Raw genomic sequence first — 17,472 nt, 5'->3', positions numbered from 1 at the left:
TTCCTTATCCACCGCGTACCCCACGGAGCTGCTCCGCCTGCAGCTTGGGGACGGGGATAGGAGTGCGGTGATTTAGCTGTGCCAGTGCTGAGCTGGGTGAGAGCCTTTGCAGCAGCACAACACGGAGCAGCTGCAGCCTCCGGAGGCACCGGCTTGTCTCCTTGGTGGAAACGCAGGTCACTGGGGAAAACATGCCCTGTCTGGCGGCCGATGCCACCCTGCGCTCTGCTCGCGGGGATGGATGGGTGGATGGATGGATGGATGGATGGATGGGGCACTGTGCTGGGAGGAAAACCTTCTCGGGCTCCTTGCTTATTTGCCCTGAGCTCTTCCAGAGACGGCAGGTGTCTGTCGGAGCAGGCTTTCCGTGCTCGCATCCCTTCGACCATTACAGGCTCTCCAAGATCGGGCGAGCTGAGGATGCCCTAGCTCGGTGTGCGGGTTTGGGCAGGCGCTGCCTGCGCTGCCCTGTTTCCGTACCGTTGGCGGAGGAAGCCGCTGGCTGGCGGGAGAAGCATCTCAGCAGCAGCGAGGCCGCGTGGGGACAGCCGGGAGGATGCAAAGCGGCCGCCGTGCAGCAGCGGGAGGGATGCACGGTGCACAGCAACGGGAGTTTGTGCTCTGCACCAATCCTGCCCTCGCGATTCTTACCCCCAGGCTGAAGTGTACCCCAAAATACACCCCAACATCCCATCTGGGAGCAGAGGTAGAACTGGTGCGGGCTCTGCCACGCTCAGGGACCCTTCTCCTCCCTCCTGACTACTTGTAAACCATTCAGCAAGAATTTCTTAAAATAGGTTCCACTTTAAGGACTTATCTGCTGAATGCCATTAATTTTCTGGGGTTCGTTAAAAGCAAACTTGGTATCATAGCAACTGAATCTATTCCAGGGAAGCAGCCAATTGCGCCGCGTGGTGTGTGCAACCGAAGGCGAGAGAAAGGAGCCTTTCAGGTTTATTCTCGGGCTTGTGCCTTTGCAAGTGAAGTTTTAATTTTCAATGTTTTATTCCTTGCAGAATACTTTATAATTTCTCCCAGTGAATCTGCAGGGAGAGGAAAAAATCACCGCACTGGCAAATATTTGCAAAATCGCCTTCGTTTTGTGTTGTCAGCGTGCGGGCAGAGGTGGTGGCAGAGGGATGCGGTGGGTGCTCGGGCTGGATCCAGCACGGACAATTCAGCCTGGTGCTCAGGACAGCCAGGCTCATCCCTCTGGGATTGATGCCAGCAGCCCCGACGCCACCCGCGGGAGTGATGGGTCCGGGACCGCCCAGTGGGATTGGGGGCTGCTGGTAAAGAGGACGCTAATCCCCGTCTCATTTCCTTGGCCTCGCTAAAGAAATAGTCATTATTTTCCCTTTAATCCCATCTCTCTCCTCTTTTCCATTAGGCCCTAAGCTGCAATCTTGTTCCCGGGGGATGTTACGCTGAGGATAATCCCAGGCGCTGCCGGGGCGCTTGGCCCGGCTACTTTGGGGCTGCGGATGGAGGGTGGGAGCTCAGCCTGAATGGGGGCTCCAGTTGTTCTGGTTGTTGGCCCCAGGAGAGGAGTTGGGCTGAGCATCCCGGTGCCAGCATCCCTGAGCATCCCGGTGCTGGCACGGCAGAGCGGGTGGGGGTCAATGGGGAGCCGCCCAAGCCCTTGGCCCTGCTGTGGAGACGGGAATAGGGAGCTTGGGTGTTGTTGGGATGCTGGGATGGAGCTGCTGCCCATGTTGGGATCCCAGGATGGTGCTGGTGGTTGGCTTAGGTGGTCAGGATCTGGCCCTGGGCTTGGTGGTGGGGCAGGAGGAGCCCTTAGTGCGGTGGCTGCTGGAAGGGATGGAGGGAGCTGGGGGGTACGGGCATTTGGGGTGCCAAGAGGAGCTGGGAGGCAGCCGCACCTCTGCCTCACGGCCACCAAGCTTGGCTGAGAAAGAGAACCGGCGGTGCCAGCCCCTCACCTGCTGGACCCCTAAAATTAATGTTACCCAAGACCATCTTCTGCTGGCAGCAATGCAATGTTCACGTTTAACGCGGGATGGATGGTGAGAGCCGTGTTTGCAGCCGTCCCGGCCGCTGGCATCATGCGCGTGTGTGCCTGAAGGCCGATGCTCCCCAAACTGCTCCTCGTCCCTGGGTGAGGGGGTCCCCCTGCTGCCCCCCAGCACCGCTCCCTCCTCCTCCTCCTCCTGCTGCTGCAGGCTGGTGGTTTGCAAATTGATAGCAGGGAGGGAGGGGGGAAAAAAAAAAGTAATTTATGATAAAAAGTATCTCTTAAATAGGCAGAAAGGGTAAAAGCCCCAGACAAAAGCACATCCCCAAGCGGGAGAAAATGAAAAACACTGATGTGTTTAACTTTGGGCCATTTAAAAACACCCATTGAGCAGGTGACGGTAAATATCAATTCCTTCCCATCAGGTGTGTGTCACTGCTGCTGCAAAAGCTCCCATTTATTTACCCAAAGCTGGCAGAGGATGGCCCGGACCGCTCCTTAGCTGCTGATTTTTGCAGATGTCAGGCGGAAGCCTCCAGCCTGGATATGTCAGGTGCCAGCGGTGGAGCCAGGGGTGTGGGAGCACTCGGCTCTTCTTCGATGCCGGAGCGGTGTGGGGCTCCTGGACCCAGCCTGGGCGTGAGATCGTAGAATCATTGAATCATGGAATGGTTTGGGTTGGAAGGGACCTCAAAGCCCATCCAGTCCCACTCCTCAATGTACAGGGACACCTCCCAGTGGATCAGGGGCTCCAAGCCCCATCCAACCTGGCTTTGAACCCCTCCAGGGATGGGGCAGCCACCACTGCTCTGGGCAACCTGGGCCAGGGGCTCCTCACCCGCACAGCAAAACATTTCTGCCTAAGATCTCATCTCAATTTTCCCTCTTTCAGCTCAAGATGAGACCCCACGGGCAGGGTTGGCTCCCCAGAACATTGGGGTTTGTTCCCAGCCCCACACGTTGTGCCGGAGCCTCGCTTTCTTCCTTTCTTTCCTTTTTTTTTTTTTTTTTTCTTTTATGGAGAAATTATTAGTTACAGTTTAATATCTTCATGTTTCTATGGAAACTCCATGGCTGCACTGGGTGGAGAAGTCAAAACCAGCTGAGGAAATGGCAGTATTTGACAGCGAGGGGAGCAGGGCGCGTGCCCGCGGGTGCCAGGCTGCGGGGTGAGCGCCAGGGTGGGGCGCGGGGACCCTCCGTGTGTCGGTGATGCGCTGAGAACCTTGCCGTGGTGGCTGCGCTTTCTCTGTCCTTCCAAAGCCAAACCCCTCGCCCGGGCTGCTCAGCAAGAGGGTTGCAGGATGATCCAACCAAGCGGTGTTTGCCAAAGCCCTTCCCCGCAGCAGGAATCCTTCCAGCACGGGGAAAACGTGGATTGAAGGGGCTTTGGTGGGTGAGGGTTGGCTGAGCACCCTTGCTGCTCATCTGGCGTGGGCATCGCCCACCCAAGGAAAGCGCTACGGCCCCGAATGTAGGTCACGTACATACGTGCATCATCATCTACATATGTTGACTTCAAAGAGCTGGGGCTCATCCTCGCCGACAACAAACCCGCGTGTGGCTGTTAAACAGATTTGCGTTTATAAACGGCAAACGTGGGGCACGTGTTACGTACCGGGGGGCGAGACGGGGCGGGGGGGGCCCCCCCTGCCTGGCCCCGGCGCTGGAGCTCATGTGGAAAGAGCAGGGCGGCGGCGGAGACCTTCTCCCCCTAATAGCCGGTGACAGGGACTAGCTAGTGGCGATGTCCCTGCGCCGGGCGCGGAGCAAGGACGGAAGGTGCGCGAAGTCCCCGCGTTTGTCAGAAAGTATCTATCAGAGCAGCAGGGAAAGGTCAGCGGGAAAAGCACGCGGGGAGGCACGAGCGGGCCCTGAGGATGCTGAGCTGTCCGTCTGTCCGTCCTGCTGCGAACGCCAACCAGTGATGCCTCTCCCCAAGGAAGGCAGGAAAGCAGCTTAAAAAATCCCAACCGCTTGGTTGAAAAGAAAATGATAACGGCGAGGTTTGCTGCCTTTGCCTTCTGGCTTTCAGGGCTTTGGGGATGGCGTTTTCATGCCTTCTGCCACGACCACTAGAACTATATTTATTTATTTTTAATAAAAAGCACAATCTTGGGGCTCTCCTGGGTCCGGACCCCGGCAGAGAAGGGAAGATGGTGGGGCAGGGGCTGTGCTCGGGGCTGGCTCGGGCTTTGAGGACCAGCACCCCCGGCTCTGCCATCCCCGCGGCTCCCTGGGAGGCTGAGCCCAGACTTTCTCTGCCCTAATTCCCTGGGAAACCAGGCGAGCGCTGATCCTCGCATGGCTGTTTATTGTTTTCGATAAATCTTGGATTTCCATGGAGCTTGGAGAGGATTTGTGGGCAACCTAAGGGCTTGATGTTAGGGGAAATCAAGGTGTGATGCGCCCAACGCACCCCATCCGCGGGGAATCCCATCACTTCGTGTGTCAGGCGGGGATTTATCGCGGAGTATTCGCCCCCGGCTGGGGCTGCGGAGCTCAGGGTGGTGCTGGGGTGTTTGGGGTCACCATCCATCCCCACGGTTGGGTCATGGATAGGGATACGGTCACCAGTCTTGTGTCCCCTCTGCTCGATGAGCCTCTGGGTTTGCAGACTGGAGACGGGCACTGACGCCTTATAGGTTATTTCTTCTGTCAAAATTGAAGCATCCGGATAAGAGAGAGATGGGAGGGTCCAGGCTGGGGGCATTAACACCGGCTCAACTGCCCCGGGTGTGGAAACCCCCCCTTGGTCCCTCATTTCCCCCTCCACTCCCTTCCTCAGCCCTCCTTCAGCGCAAGCTTTGGGGGATGAACCCCCGCGCCAGCTGCAGCGCGACACCCCCGAGACGGGCACCCTCGCGCGCTCCCACGCACGCCCAGGCTTGCACACGCGTGTGCACACGCAGGCGAGCCGGAGTCGGGGCCGTCTGCTCTGGGAGACGGGGGTGCGAGTGGCATTTCAATGCAGCCCAGGCGGGAACAATGAGGTGTGTTTTTAAGGGACTGTGAAAGGGGGGTTTTTGCTGAAGGACTGAAAAGGCGGCAGGGGGAGGAGGGAGCCGGGCAGCCCCTCCATTAGCTCAGTGCAGCAGCGAGAACAGCTGTGAAAAGAGCCCAGGCCTTTTTCCCACGCCCAGAGGAGCGGAGCGAGGGAAGGAGCCCTCCCAGCGAGGTCAGATCCCATCACTAATATATACACAGGCTGTGCCCTCATTCACGTCACCCCGGCGCAGGTTTGTTTAAGGCACACACACACTGACACTAATTTCTCCTCGCCTTCGCTCCCCCAGCCGGCCCCATTATGGTCCCCGCTGCATTAAACCCTCCCCGTGCCCCGGCGACGGCTGGCGGCACCAAGGCTTCTTGGATTTATTTTATTCCAACCCCCCCCAAACACCTGACCGGCAAGGTCAAGACGAGCTGCCCGCACCACGGCGGCGGCGAGCGGCTGTGTCCGGCAGCTGCTGCGCAGGGGCCGGCTCGCAGGAATGCGCCGCGGCGGCCGGGTGCTGCAGATGGGACCTGGCGGGGGTTTGACACCCGGGACTCAGCTGGTGGAGGAGGGTGGGGGATGAGGAGCTGAAGGGGAGTGTGTGAAATGCACCCCCCCCCCCTCGCCCCCAGCCCAGCTCCGTGCGTTCATGGGAGCGTGGTTGATTGATGCCGGCGGAGCTCCGGCCTCATGGCTGTTTGTCGGGAGGATGAAGTTGGGGGTCTTGGCTGGAGCCAGATTCGAGGGTTCGTTCAAATCCCAGCCCAGCCTGCAGCTTCCAGACCAGGGAGTGATCCCAGCGGCTCCAGCGCTGCTGCCGGAGGGGTCTCCCCAGATGTAGAATCATCGAATCATGGAATGGTTTGGGTTGGAAGGGACCTCAAAGCCCATGCAGTCCCACCCCTGCCATGGGCAGGGACACCTCCCGCTGGATCAGGGGCTCCAAGCCCCATCCAACCTGGCCTGGAGCACCTCCAGGGATGGGGCAGCCACAAACACGGAATTGTTTGGGTTAGAAGGGACCTTAAAGATCATCCAGTTGCAACCACCTGGCCTGACGCGATGTCGCAGCAGCGTAGGACACGAGTGATGCCAGGAGCAAGCCCTCCTGCCTGCCCTTGTGCTCTCTGCGCTCCGTTATCCCGCAGGGTGGGAAGCCTGGATCCCGGCAGCTCTGCTCCTGCCCTCACTGCCACTGTCCCCATCCTGCGCCCCCCCAGCACCAGGGGGGCTTTGGGGAACGATGCTTTGAGCTGCTGGAGGGTGGTGCAGTGTGCGTGCACGTGGGGCTGCTCCGCAGCCCTCCTGGGGCAAGGGAGAAGGGAAGATGCTCCCCTCCTGGTCTCCCAGAAGTCAGGATTCTACCTTAGCCGTTCCCTGTCCCCCCTCACCCCGAGGTGCCGCTGGCCCGGCCAGGCATCTGCTGAGAAACAGGCAGCAAATAAATCAGGTCTTGTTTATTCTCGTGCCTAGGCTTGGTGTGTGAGTTCATTTGAAAACGTTCTGCCTTAAATTACAGCCTAATAAATCAATACCCACTTAGCGATGCAAGCGAGTGGGAGCAGTTTGCGCAAAGAATTAAAGTTGGCTCCGTGACTCTCGGGCTTTGTGAAGGGGCGAGGGAGGGAGTCCTGGTGGGATCCTGTCCTGGATGCGTGTGTGCGGGGCTGTGCATGGCCAGGACACGCGTGTGCAAAGCTGGAACACACGTGCACATGGCCAGGACGTGTGCACATGGCTGTGTATGGCCAGGGCACGCGTGTATGTGGCTGTGCATGGGCAGGACGCGTGTGCACATGACTGGGACGTGTGTACATGACTGTGCATGGCCAGGACACACATGTGCATGGCTGCGTATGACATAGACACACGTTAGGGCAGGTGCGTGCCATCAGCTGCCCCAGGACGGGCTCGAGCCAGCCTCAGAGCTAATCCCAGCCCCTTCCACCTCCTCTGATGTGGGGTGTCTTTCTCTTCTCCCAGCAAAAAAAGGCGACAATAGAGTTCTATGCATCCAGCTTCCACCCGCCTCTGCCCGGCCACCCCCTCGCTGTGCACGCTGCTTGGTCGTGTCCCTGCTAACAGCCTTCCCTGAGCATCCTTCGCCCCTCTGCTCACACCTTTCCCTTGTCTAATCCCCTTGTATTTGCCTGGGCCGCCTTTCAGGGCCACCCACCCCTTCTTCACGGCCACTGCTAAGTAAACGCTGCCTTTGCTCTCCTAAACGGGGACCTCTCCTCGGTGCAGTCAGGGGTAGCAGGATCCGACCTTTCATGTGCCAATCGCCTTCTTGGGTTCTGCCCTTCATCTCCTGGCATGGTTCTCTCCATCCCGCTCCTCCCCAGCGATTCGGGGCACACCGGGTCTCGGTACGGGGCGGACGCAGCCCTGAGTGCCGCCACCCCCTGCTCCCACCAAAGCCACTCTTGGTGTTGCCCGAGCACCCTCGTCCTCGTCCCCCCCGGCTTGTGTCAGCGCTGGTTTCATCCCTCCCCCTCCTCATCTCCCTTGCCAAGCCCTGACACTTGATGGCAGCCCATTCAAAATGCATGGGCTCCCCTTTCCAAGCGCCCCGGTCCTTTTGAACTAAAAGGATTTTCTCAGAGGCTAAGTTCAAATGTGTGGCCGTTATTTATTTATCACCCCACGATGTATTATTCATTTATTTAAAAATGTATGGCAGCTGGGAGCCCCGTGTTTAATCACCCCGCGGATGGCGAGGGCCAGGTGGAGCCAGCCCCTCGCTCCGCCGGTAACCTGGCGCGGTGGCTGCCGCCGGCCCGCCGGCCTCACGCTTGATTTACCATGAACCCAACCAAAACCAACGCCAACCCCACACCAGCCCGAGCGGGGCGGCCGTGGGGCTGGAGGTGGCGTTTCAGGGTGATGCCAATGCCCTGCTGTGCCCCAATGCTGTGTCTCTCTGGGTGGGGGAGCATGGGGTTGTCATCCCCCCCCCAGTGGGGTTGTCATCCCCCCCCCAATGGGGTTGTCATCCTCCCCCAATGGGGTTATCATCTCCCCCAATGTGGTTGTCATCCTCCCTAGTGATGCTTTCTGGGGTTGGGGACCTGCTGGCTGACCCCTGCGGTGGCTCCGGCCACTGCCCCCGATTGCCGCCCGTCCCCGGTACAAGGATAAAGTGGCTGAAGGGATTGGCATAGGGCTGTCAAAAAGGGTAAAGAAGGCAGAAAAAGGAGAAAACTGGTTGTGTTTCGCTTTCCTTGGCATCGCAAGGAGAAGGGGATGCATCCGGTATCTCTTCGTCCTTACAGGGCTTAACGCAAGGGTGAAGGACTGAGCCCCTTTGCGGGAGGAGCGTGAAGGGTTAAGGATGCTTTCCTTCCTCTGCTAAACTCCCCACGTCCCCCCATGAGCCCCCACCACCCTTTTCCTGGCTGGGACACTCGCTAATTGAGACAGCTTCAGCCCCTGCCTCTCTCCTCTCCCCCTGGGGCTGAGCTGCCTCTTCCCAGGGGGAGCACATTGTCTGCTCCAGCCGGGTTGATGTAATCCCTAAGCCCGAACAATACTTCCCCACCCCGCTCCCGCTGAAAGGGTATTAGTTGCCCAATGAGATAATTACTCCACAGGCCACCCTAATCATCCCGCCTGTCCAGCCGCTCTCCCCTCTGGGTGAAGAACCGGGCTGCTCAGCCGCAGGGATGCAGGTTCAGGGTACCCCAAGGTGATGCTGCTGGAAACGCTCACCCTATGTGGGAACTCGGACCCCAAACATCAGCAGTAAACTGAGGGACACGCCGCCGAGATGCCACCTCCGGCCCCATGGTTGGTGTCCCCTCAATACACTGCCCGAGCGTGGAGCGTACGGTGGGAATCCCGGGATGCTGAGCCTGGGCTGGCAATGCCGCTGCCACCGTGGGGTGAGGACGAAGGGGTTTGGGTTTTTCCCAAAGTCACATCTCCGTCTCGGCTTCCTTAGGAAGGGTCTGAGCTGTCACCTGAGCACCCGGCAGTGGGCGCAGACCCATCGGCACATCCAGAAACCGATTCCCAGACTAAAATTTGGGGAAACAAAATTCTACATTACCAGTGTTTGCACAGATTTCAAAAGGCAGATTTTCAGCCCCCACCGATAGGATAAATGTGACCGATTGGCTGAATTGGTTAAACAGGAAATAATGCTGTTTTTCAGCCCCGTTTTGTGCAGGGGTTTTGCCAGAAGGACCCTGAGCTCACTCCCATGGAGCACACGGGGCTCCGTGGTGCACGCGTGGTGTTAGCATGTACCCACAGGCGCATACATGTGTTTGCCCACGCGATGCTGACCTCTCGGCTGGGCTGAAACGCAGCCGGACGGTGCCAGGACTGGCTTTCCCCTCCTGGAGCAGTTGGGATGTGGCTGTAGGACGCAGAGTCCTCATGCTGTTAATTGTCCAGCCTGCTGGAATTGGGAATGCTGCAGGAAAAGGGACCTGTTCAGGGCTGCTGAAATTAAAGCCTCGTTCTCATTAATCCCGCTCTCTGCGACTCTGGCTACACTGAAGCTGGGGATTATCCCGGCTGCCTTCCACACGCCGCTACAGCGAGAGTGAGGCGGCCAGAGAATTAATTTCCTGATCCCATCCCCAGGAATGGTGGCCGGGGAGGGGGGGACCCAGAGGGGTTGGGAGGACCAGAGCTGAGCAGGGGGTCACCGACCCTCTGCCACCACAGGTTTGTGCTGGGTTTGGGGAGAAGAGCCGGTGTCTGCCTGGGTGCTCACTGGGATACTCGCTGGGATGCTCACTGGGGTGCTCAGTGGGATACTTGCTGGGATGCTTAATGGGATGCTCACTGGGATACTCACTGGGATGCCCACTGGGATGCTCGCCGGGATGCTCAATGGGATGCTCACTGAGATGCCCATTGGGATACTTGCCGGGATGCTCAGTGGGATGCCCACTGGGATACTTGCCGGGATGCTCAGTGGGATACTCGCCGGGATGCTCAGTGGGATACTCGCCGGGATGCTCACTGGAATGCTCAGTGGGATACTTGCTGGGATGCTTAATGGGAGGCTCACTGGGATGCTCAATGGGATGCTCACTGAGATGCCCATTGGGATACTCGCCGGGATGCTCAGTGGGATACTCGCCGGGATGCTCAGTGGGATGCTCACTGAGATGCTCGCTATGATACTTGCCAGGATGGGGTGGATATTTGAGGGATGGATCTGATAGCACAGCGGTCACCAAGCTGCACCCCCCCCCCCCAAATTCAAGGAAGAACTTTTCCCTGCCGGCATCACTGGGAATGCTGTCGGCAGTACAAGGCCAATGCTGCGGCGAGGGACGCTGCCCCACTCCAGCCACCGCTCCTCCCTGTCCCTTTCTTGGCCGATCTCTTCTGACAGACAAACACCGATTCTTTCTCCGCCACAAAGTCCTTGTCCAGCCAAGCACACAAAGCGGATCCATTATCCGATGGGGGACAGAAAGGAGGGCCTTGGGGGGGGCCGCTGCCGCACAATGCGCACAAGTGGCGCGCGGGGCCGCCCCTATTGTGTCTGGGCAGGAAGGGCCGGGACCCACGGCGCAGCCCCCTCAATGGCAGCTTTGTGTCTGAGCCCCCCGTCCCCTTGGGTGTCCCCTTGGTGTCCCCCCCCGTCTGCGGCAGTGCTGTCAACCTGCCCTGTCTCCCGTCTTTTTAGGGTCCTCTCTTCCCATCGGACACCCTTGGGAGAGCTGAGAGGTGTTGGAGGGGATGAGTTTTAAGGGAGCAAAGCAACGAGGCTGATGGGTGCCCCTCCGGGTGGGGCTGTGCAGGGTGAACATGGATGATGGGGGGCTGAAGTCCTCACCTCCCCACCCTGTGATTTTAGGTGACAAAAAGCCTTCTCTGGGGCAGAACAAGGCCTTGATGGCAGGAGGTGCTGAGGGACAGAAGGGTGGAACTGGATGATCTGTAAGGTCCTTTCCAACCCAAACCATTCTACCGTTCTGTGACCAAGGGCACATCCAGAGGGTCATCTGACATAGAGGGGTTTTCCTCTCCACCGGCTCCCTGGAAGGTTTGAATCCTTTCCCTGCTGATGCTGTCCCATCTGTAAAATGGGATGCAGGAGTCAGTCTGTGATCCATAGGGATTTGGAGCCACTCGACCATCTCTCCAGACCCTGCTGACAAGGTCAAACAGAAACCCATCCCTAAGCAGAGACCCATGTGGGTACTTAGAGCTGAGTTTGTACACAGAGGTGGGTGCAGAGACCCCGAGACCCTTCACTCCGCCCCAGCAGCACCACGAGAAACCTTTGTGACCCTCTTAAAACACCGTCTCGGCCGCGTGGACCTGCCCGGTGTGGGTGGAGGATGTTTAGAATGGCTCAATGAGGAGCAGAGCGAGACTGGGGTGATTCTGGAGGTGGTTGGTGAGGTTTTAGAGGTGATCGGTGTGGGTTTGGAGGTGGTTGGTGTGGTTTTGGAAGTAGTCAGTGTTTTGGAGGTGGTCGGTGTGGTTTTGGAGGTGGTCGATGTGGTTTTGGAGGTGATCGGTGTGGGTTTGGAGGTGGTCGGTGTGGTTTTGGAAGTAGTCGGTGTTTTGGAGGCGGTCCGTGTGGTTTTGGAGGTGGTCGATGTGGTTTTTCATGTGGTCAATGTGGTTTTTCAGGTGGTCGATGTGGTTTTGGAGGTGGTCAGTGTGGTTTTGGAGGTGTTCGGTGTGGTTTTTCAGGTGGTCGGTGTGGTTTTAAATGTGACAGCATTGTTCGTTTTGTTTTTTTGCAGAGGAGAAATCCCCACCTTGCTTTGATCAACGCAGCCCAGCAACGTCCATCACCGTGGTCTGGGATGGGATGAAGCAGCCAGAGCAAAGGGGAGCGCCCAGGCCAGGCTGGGCAGAGCCGTGGGGAGCCCACCCACCCCACAGCACTGAAAATCAAAGGATGGAGAGCCCCGTGGGGCACCGTGGGAGCCGTCGGGCCAGGAGGAGGCTGCTCCCAGCACCAGTTTGCAGCAGCAAAGTCATGCACGGTTGTCGGGAACGGGCGGGTTTGGTCGCATCCCTGCACGGCAAAGTCAGCGCCTGCGGAGCCAGGCAAGGGAAGTTGGCTTTGGTCCCCCAAGGATGCTCGAGACCCCCTCACCTTTCCTGGATGGGGTAAGTTTGGGCTTTTCTTGCTTTCCTCGTCTTGCAAACCCGACACTGGGTTTCCCTGCAAAACCTCGCCCCGGGCTCCCTCCGGACGGAGGTTCAGGGCGACCCACGCTGGCTCTGTGCTCGGCTGCGCTGCTCTCACTGCCATGTCCAGGCAGGTGGCTGTGATTTCGAGGCTCCAAGGTTCTACACTGATATTTTTCTCATTGTTTCACGAGAAAAAAGACAGCTTTTGTCCCCATTTTATTTATGTTCCTCTTTGAAAACATTTTGGTTCCCCCCTCAAAGCTAGTGGGAGGCTGGGCTATCGGTAATAGCTTTTAGTTGCCAAATAATTGACTTCTTCCCCGCTTTTCCTATTTAATATACATCCAAAAATCTTCCTTCTGTGACTCAAACTCATCTTTTTTTATGGCAAAACAGCATGACGGGGGAATCTTCCCCCGTCACCTCTCGCTTTGTCCCCAGCTGAGAGTGCATCCTCCCCCACCATCCACAGATCTTCCCTTTCAGCCTCATCCAACACCCCCCAAATCTCATTTTTCCAGATGGCAGGCTCTGGATTTAGCCACACAAGCGACTTCCACCTCCTTCCAGAAGCCTGTTTTGGGGTGACAATTCCACCCCAGCCCCCAGTAGTACCGGGGAAGGGGGTAGGGAGGAGCGCATCCCCGCAGCAGCAGCAGCAGCGTCGCATCCTTGGGAGTCAGTCAAGGGAGAAAAACCACATCGCCTGCGGTCTTCGCTCCTCCGAGGTTGTTTTTTCTTTTTTTTTTTTTTCACATGACGGCAAAGCTGTCCAAAACATTAGAAAAATAACTTTCACCTTTCCCAGGATGAGCCTGGCAGCCGGCGCAGGCGCTGCCGTGGTGCCTGTCGGCAGCCCAGGCTCTCAGGGATGGTTTTCCAGCAGGGTTTTGGTTCACTCTTCATGGGGAGATGAGGGATATTATCCCTTATTTTCCCAAAAAAACAATGCCTGGGTTTGGGTATCTGCTCTTTGAGGCTGTTATTTCTTGCTGCTTTTCCTTCTGGCCGGCACCGCAAGGAGGATGGGGGTGCATCCCCATGGGATCACCCTCCGGAGGTGGCTCGGGGATGGTCCATGGCACACGGCAGTGGCGGTGCTGCTTTTTAGGAGAGCGAGGCTCGGTGGTGGACCCGGGGAGACATAGGTCTCGCTCCACATCGCCCACCCCCTCCAACAAATCCCCCTGGGGACGTTAATCCCCGCGTCGCCAGCCAATCTCCATCGGCGTGGAGACCAGCCCATCCCATCTGGAGAACCTGGAACGTGGGGATGGAGTGGGGAGATCCAACGAAGGCGAGGAGCGCACTCATCCTTCCACATTATGATGCCCCATCGCTTCAAATCGCCCTTTCCCACCCATTTTTGTTTCCTTCCTTCTCCCCCCTCCTTTTAAATAGCCTCAAAGCAACGTCGATGATGGGTGTTGGGGTTCATGGGTGTTGGGGTTCATAGGTGCCGGCGCTCGGTCGCAGCCCGGTGCCCAACGGGTGCCCTGAGCAGATGCTCAGCGCCGCGGGCGAAGCTCTCCTCCTCCTCCTCCTCGCTCTAAGATGGCCGGCGGCCCCAAAATGGTGCTGAGCATGAGACGCCATCTGCAAGGCTGGTCCCACGCCCGCCGTGGCCTTTTTATGCAAAGGGGAATTAATTAGATTTGAATATGGTAATTAAGCCATCAAGCCCCTCCGGTGTTATGAGGTCCCTTCTTTTCTTCAGGCTTTCTTCTCACCCCTCTCTCCCGCCGCCCCTTAACCCTTCCCCCTCCGCTTTTTGCACCCAAAGAACCGCTCCTGCATCTTAATTAAACACCACGTCTCGGCAATGCCATCGCCGTCCCCCTTTCCCGTGCCACATTCTGTCCGTCCTGAGGGGTTCCGTCCGTCTGTCTTGGCCAACGGTTGTGTTTGCACGCGTTTATCCTCCCCAGAGCCGCAAGAGCTCGCAAAGGGGTGAGGGCGACTGCCCAAAAGAGGCAGTGGGATCGGGGCAGGGGACGGCCACCGCAAGAAACCGGTCCAGAATTAATTCCCCCAAAGAGGGGTCGCGATTTAAGCCTCTCCAATCCCCACATTCTCAATATTGTCTTATTTTTTCCCACGGTGGTCCCAGTGTCCCCTGGGCTGACGCACAGGGATGGGTGAAGCTGCTCTGGGGGTTCTCCCAGGGCGGTTTGTGAAGGAAAATGATTGAGAATTGAAGGAGCTTTCTACATCTGTGCCCAGAAAAGGGATTGTTTTCCAATTCCCGCATTTCTTAGTTGCATCCACCCATTCTTCTCAGTTGGGTCCTTACCTGCCCAAGCAAGGTGATGGAGCCAAGGCTGGAAAACTCCTGGAAAGAAGGATCTGTGCAAGGGAAAAAAAAATCCCCTGGAATATTTTTTATACATCTATCTCTATTTATAAGGAAAACAGTTCTCTTTCTTTCCTCTGTACATTGTAAAGCAAATGAAAGAAATTTGGAATACCTGCGGGAACACGGCAGAAAAGCCCCCGGGCGCAGCCTCAGCAAGGGGCTGAGAACCTGAATCAGCGTCTTTCAAACCTGGAATATTTGCAACACGGTCAGGTCTGGTAAAACTTTTAATTGCATCTGCAAGCTGCTTCCATCGGAAAAAGGCTGAGTTATACAAATATATGTATTTAATATATATTATATAGGTACACACGTACATGGGGTGCGTATATATCTCTCTATGGTGACACGGGGAGGGGGGGGTCTATCTAGGGTGCTGCTAAGAGGCTCCCAGGGGTTCCATCCCCTCCGTAGCTCGACAGCCGGCAGGGGCAGCCCCAGGGCTGGGCCCCCACGCGCGCTCTCGCCGCACCGGCTCTGACCTAGATAGCGGGTGCCGGATACGGCCACCCCAGAGCCGCTGCAGACACCCCCTCCTCACTGCCGGTGGTCCTGCGGCGATGGACACGGAGGGACTGGGGATGCTTCCCCATCCCCAGCCTTGACGTTGGCCACAGTTTGGGTGGAATAAGGTGTTTTTCTCCTCTGGCTCCCGTTTTTCTCCTCGGCAAGAACAGATCACTCCCACCAGGTCTGGTAGTGATGCTCTGGGTGACTCAGGACCAGTTTGCCCCATCCCAGACCAGGCTCCAGAGCTCCAGAGCTCTGCTGAGATGCAGGAGGCACCCGTGGCATTTCCTGGGCTGTATTTCCCAGCTCAGCCTGAAACAGGAGCAGGAGAGCATCCCAGGGACACAGCCCCGTCTTGTCCCCACCGCCACGGTCCTGCCGTCCTCTCCCAGGATGGCAGAGGGGAGAGAAAGCGCACTGGAGAGAGGGAAAACGTGCAGGAGAAGAGAGAGGGTGGGGAAGAGAAGGGAAATCTATGGCGCAGGGGAGGAAGGAGACCAGCAAGAGAGAGAAATGCAGAATAAAAAGACACGGAGGGGAAGAAAGAAAAGATAACAGAGGGCTGATGGGCTCAGAGACAGATCAGGGCGAAATGATAAAGCAGGAGATGGGCAGATAAGGCAGCGCCAGTGGCAGTAGAGTGTGGCAGCCTGGTACCCACGGGAGGATGCTCGAGGCTCCGGCTCACACCAAGGCTGGGATGGGGGGTGGCAGTGGTGGCAGCGATGTCCCTGCCAGGCTGGGAAGACCCAAGGTCTACAAACACGCGAGCATCCCCACACCCCCATATCTCATTAACCGGGGGTCCTAATGAGCCCGGCCGCGTGCAGCAGGTGAGCAGCACCCATGGCAGGCAGGAGGCTGCGAAGCGCAGGGCTGTAAATCTCCCAAGTGGTGTGGGTGCTGCTAAAATCCTTCCAGCAGGATTTATCTCCCCTTCCCACTTTCCCCACCTTCCTGCAACTGCCACGTGGATTCCCCGCGGCAAGGGAAAACAAGAGAAGATGCTTTCTTTTGTCTCCATCGCCCGCTTGGCTGTGGTTCTCCAGCTCTAATCCACCTCTTCTCCATTCACAATTTTCTTCTCATCCCTGTGGTTAAAAAAAAAGGGACAAACCTTTTCTGGTTTGGTTTTATTAACTGAAAAATAAATCAGTGTTGGGACGGTGGCGGTGGGAGGAATGGAAGGATGGGGATGAAGACGCCTCGACAGCCAAGCCCGGCGCTGGCCGGTTCCAGGGTAACCCCAGGGGTTTCACCTCCCTGAGCCCCCGCACGACGCCCACCTCAGCTCACTGCTCCTCATTATTCCTCGGAGCCCTCACCAGCCATTCCTGCTACTTCTGTGCAAAGAAATTAATATAAATATAAGTGATGGATGCACTGGTGAGAGCTCCGCGGTGGGGGGAGAGAGGGGTGAAAAGAGGGGGAGGGTGGAGAGCTTAAAAATTACAGTGGGAATTAGCAGGAGCCTAAGCTGTTGTTTGCGCTGCCCATTAGCATCTGCCTATTTATCTGTCACCAGATCCTCGTGGCATCTATCCATCCATCTGGATCCTTGTCAGTCTGTCTGCCTATCTAATTATCCATTAGCATGGCAAAGCCCCCCTGACAGCGGTCCCGGCGAGGCAGACGGGAGCCCACCTCAGCTGCCCTTCGCCGTCGCGCGGGTGCTTTTATGAGCCTTCCCGACATACATTTCACAAAACAATCCGTTACGGTGGGCAGGGAAGGCTCTGCAAGGCTGCGGGATGCAGATGCATCCAACGGCAACGCGGGAAAGCCAGGCGAGAGCAAAGGCAAATGCTGGGGGGTTGCGTGGCAGGGGTTGCCCGTAGGGTGTGCGTTGCGTAGAGGTGCGTATGTGCATCCCACGGGATGTGCGCATGCCAGGCTGTGCGTGCACACCATGGTATATGTGCATGACACCATGTCCGTGCGTGCCGCGGTGTATGCACACCCTACGGTGTACGCGCGTGCCGTGATGTATACACACACCACATCGTATGTTCCCACCACGGTATAGACGCACGGCACGATATATGCGCATGCCATGGCGTTTGTGCGCAGCATGATGTATACGCATGCCAAGGGATTTGTGCACAGCACGGTGTATGTGCATGCTACGGCGTACTTGCACGCCACGGTATACGTGCACACCACGGTATACGTGCACGCAATGATATATTTGCATGCCATGGTCTACATACACACCATGGTATGGTATACATGCATATCATGATATATATGCATGCCCTGGTGTATGTGCATGGCATGGTAATCGTGTATGCCATGGTATACACGCATGCCATGATGTATGGACACGCCACGGGGTATGTTCATAGCGTTTTAGATGTGCACGGTGTACATACACGCCACGGTGTACGTGCACACCGCTCCGCACACTTCCACTGCTCACAGACGCTCCCTCTCGCCCATGGGAAACACCACCAAAGACCTCGCCCAAGGCGGGCATCGCCGTGCCGTGGGCAGCTCCGATGCCGGTGGCTC

At 57.4% G+C, this 17,472-nt stretch overlaps 1 protein-coding gene across 13 annotated transcripts in view; it reads left to right on the top strand.

Moving 5' to 3' along the window:
- Positions 1-17,472, top strand: part of LOC128849244 (uncharacterized) — a 37,085-nt gene that overhangs the window by 11,460 nt on the left and 8,153 nt on the right. For 9 of the 13 annotated variants that reach the window (XM_054050145.1, XM_054050150.1, XM_054050154.1 and 6 more), the window contains one exon: positions 11,699-12,071. In XM_054050145.1, coding sequence (XP_053906120.1) covers positions 11,699-12,071 — 373 coding nt within the window. Of the gene's footprint in view, positions 1-11,698; positions 14,001-17,472 lie in introns of those variants that run through there. The other 4 variants (XR_008447269.1, XR_008447267.1, XR_008447268.1 and 1 more) reach the window with 2 other exon arrangements.

This window comes from Cuculus canorus, chromosome 27 (assembly GCF_017976375.1).
Source record: "Cuculus canorus isolate bCucCan1 chromosome 27, bCucCan1.pri, whole genome shotgun sequence".
Classification (NCBI taxonomy): Eukaryota; Metazoa; Chordata; class Aves; order Cuculiformes; family Cuculidae; genus Cuculus; species Cuculus canorus.
Note: the sequence above shows the minus strand (reverse complement) of the source record. Positions and strands in the feature narration are given on the sequence as shown.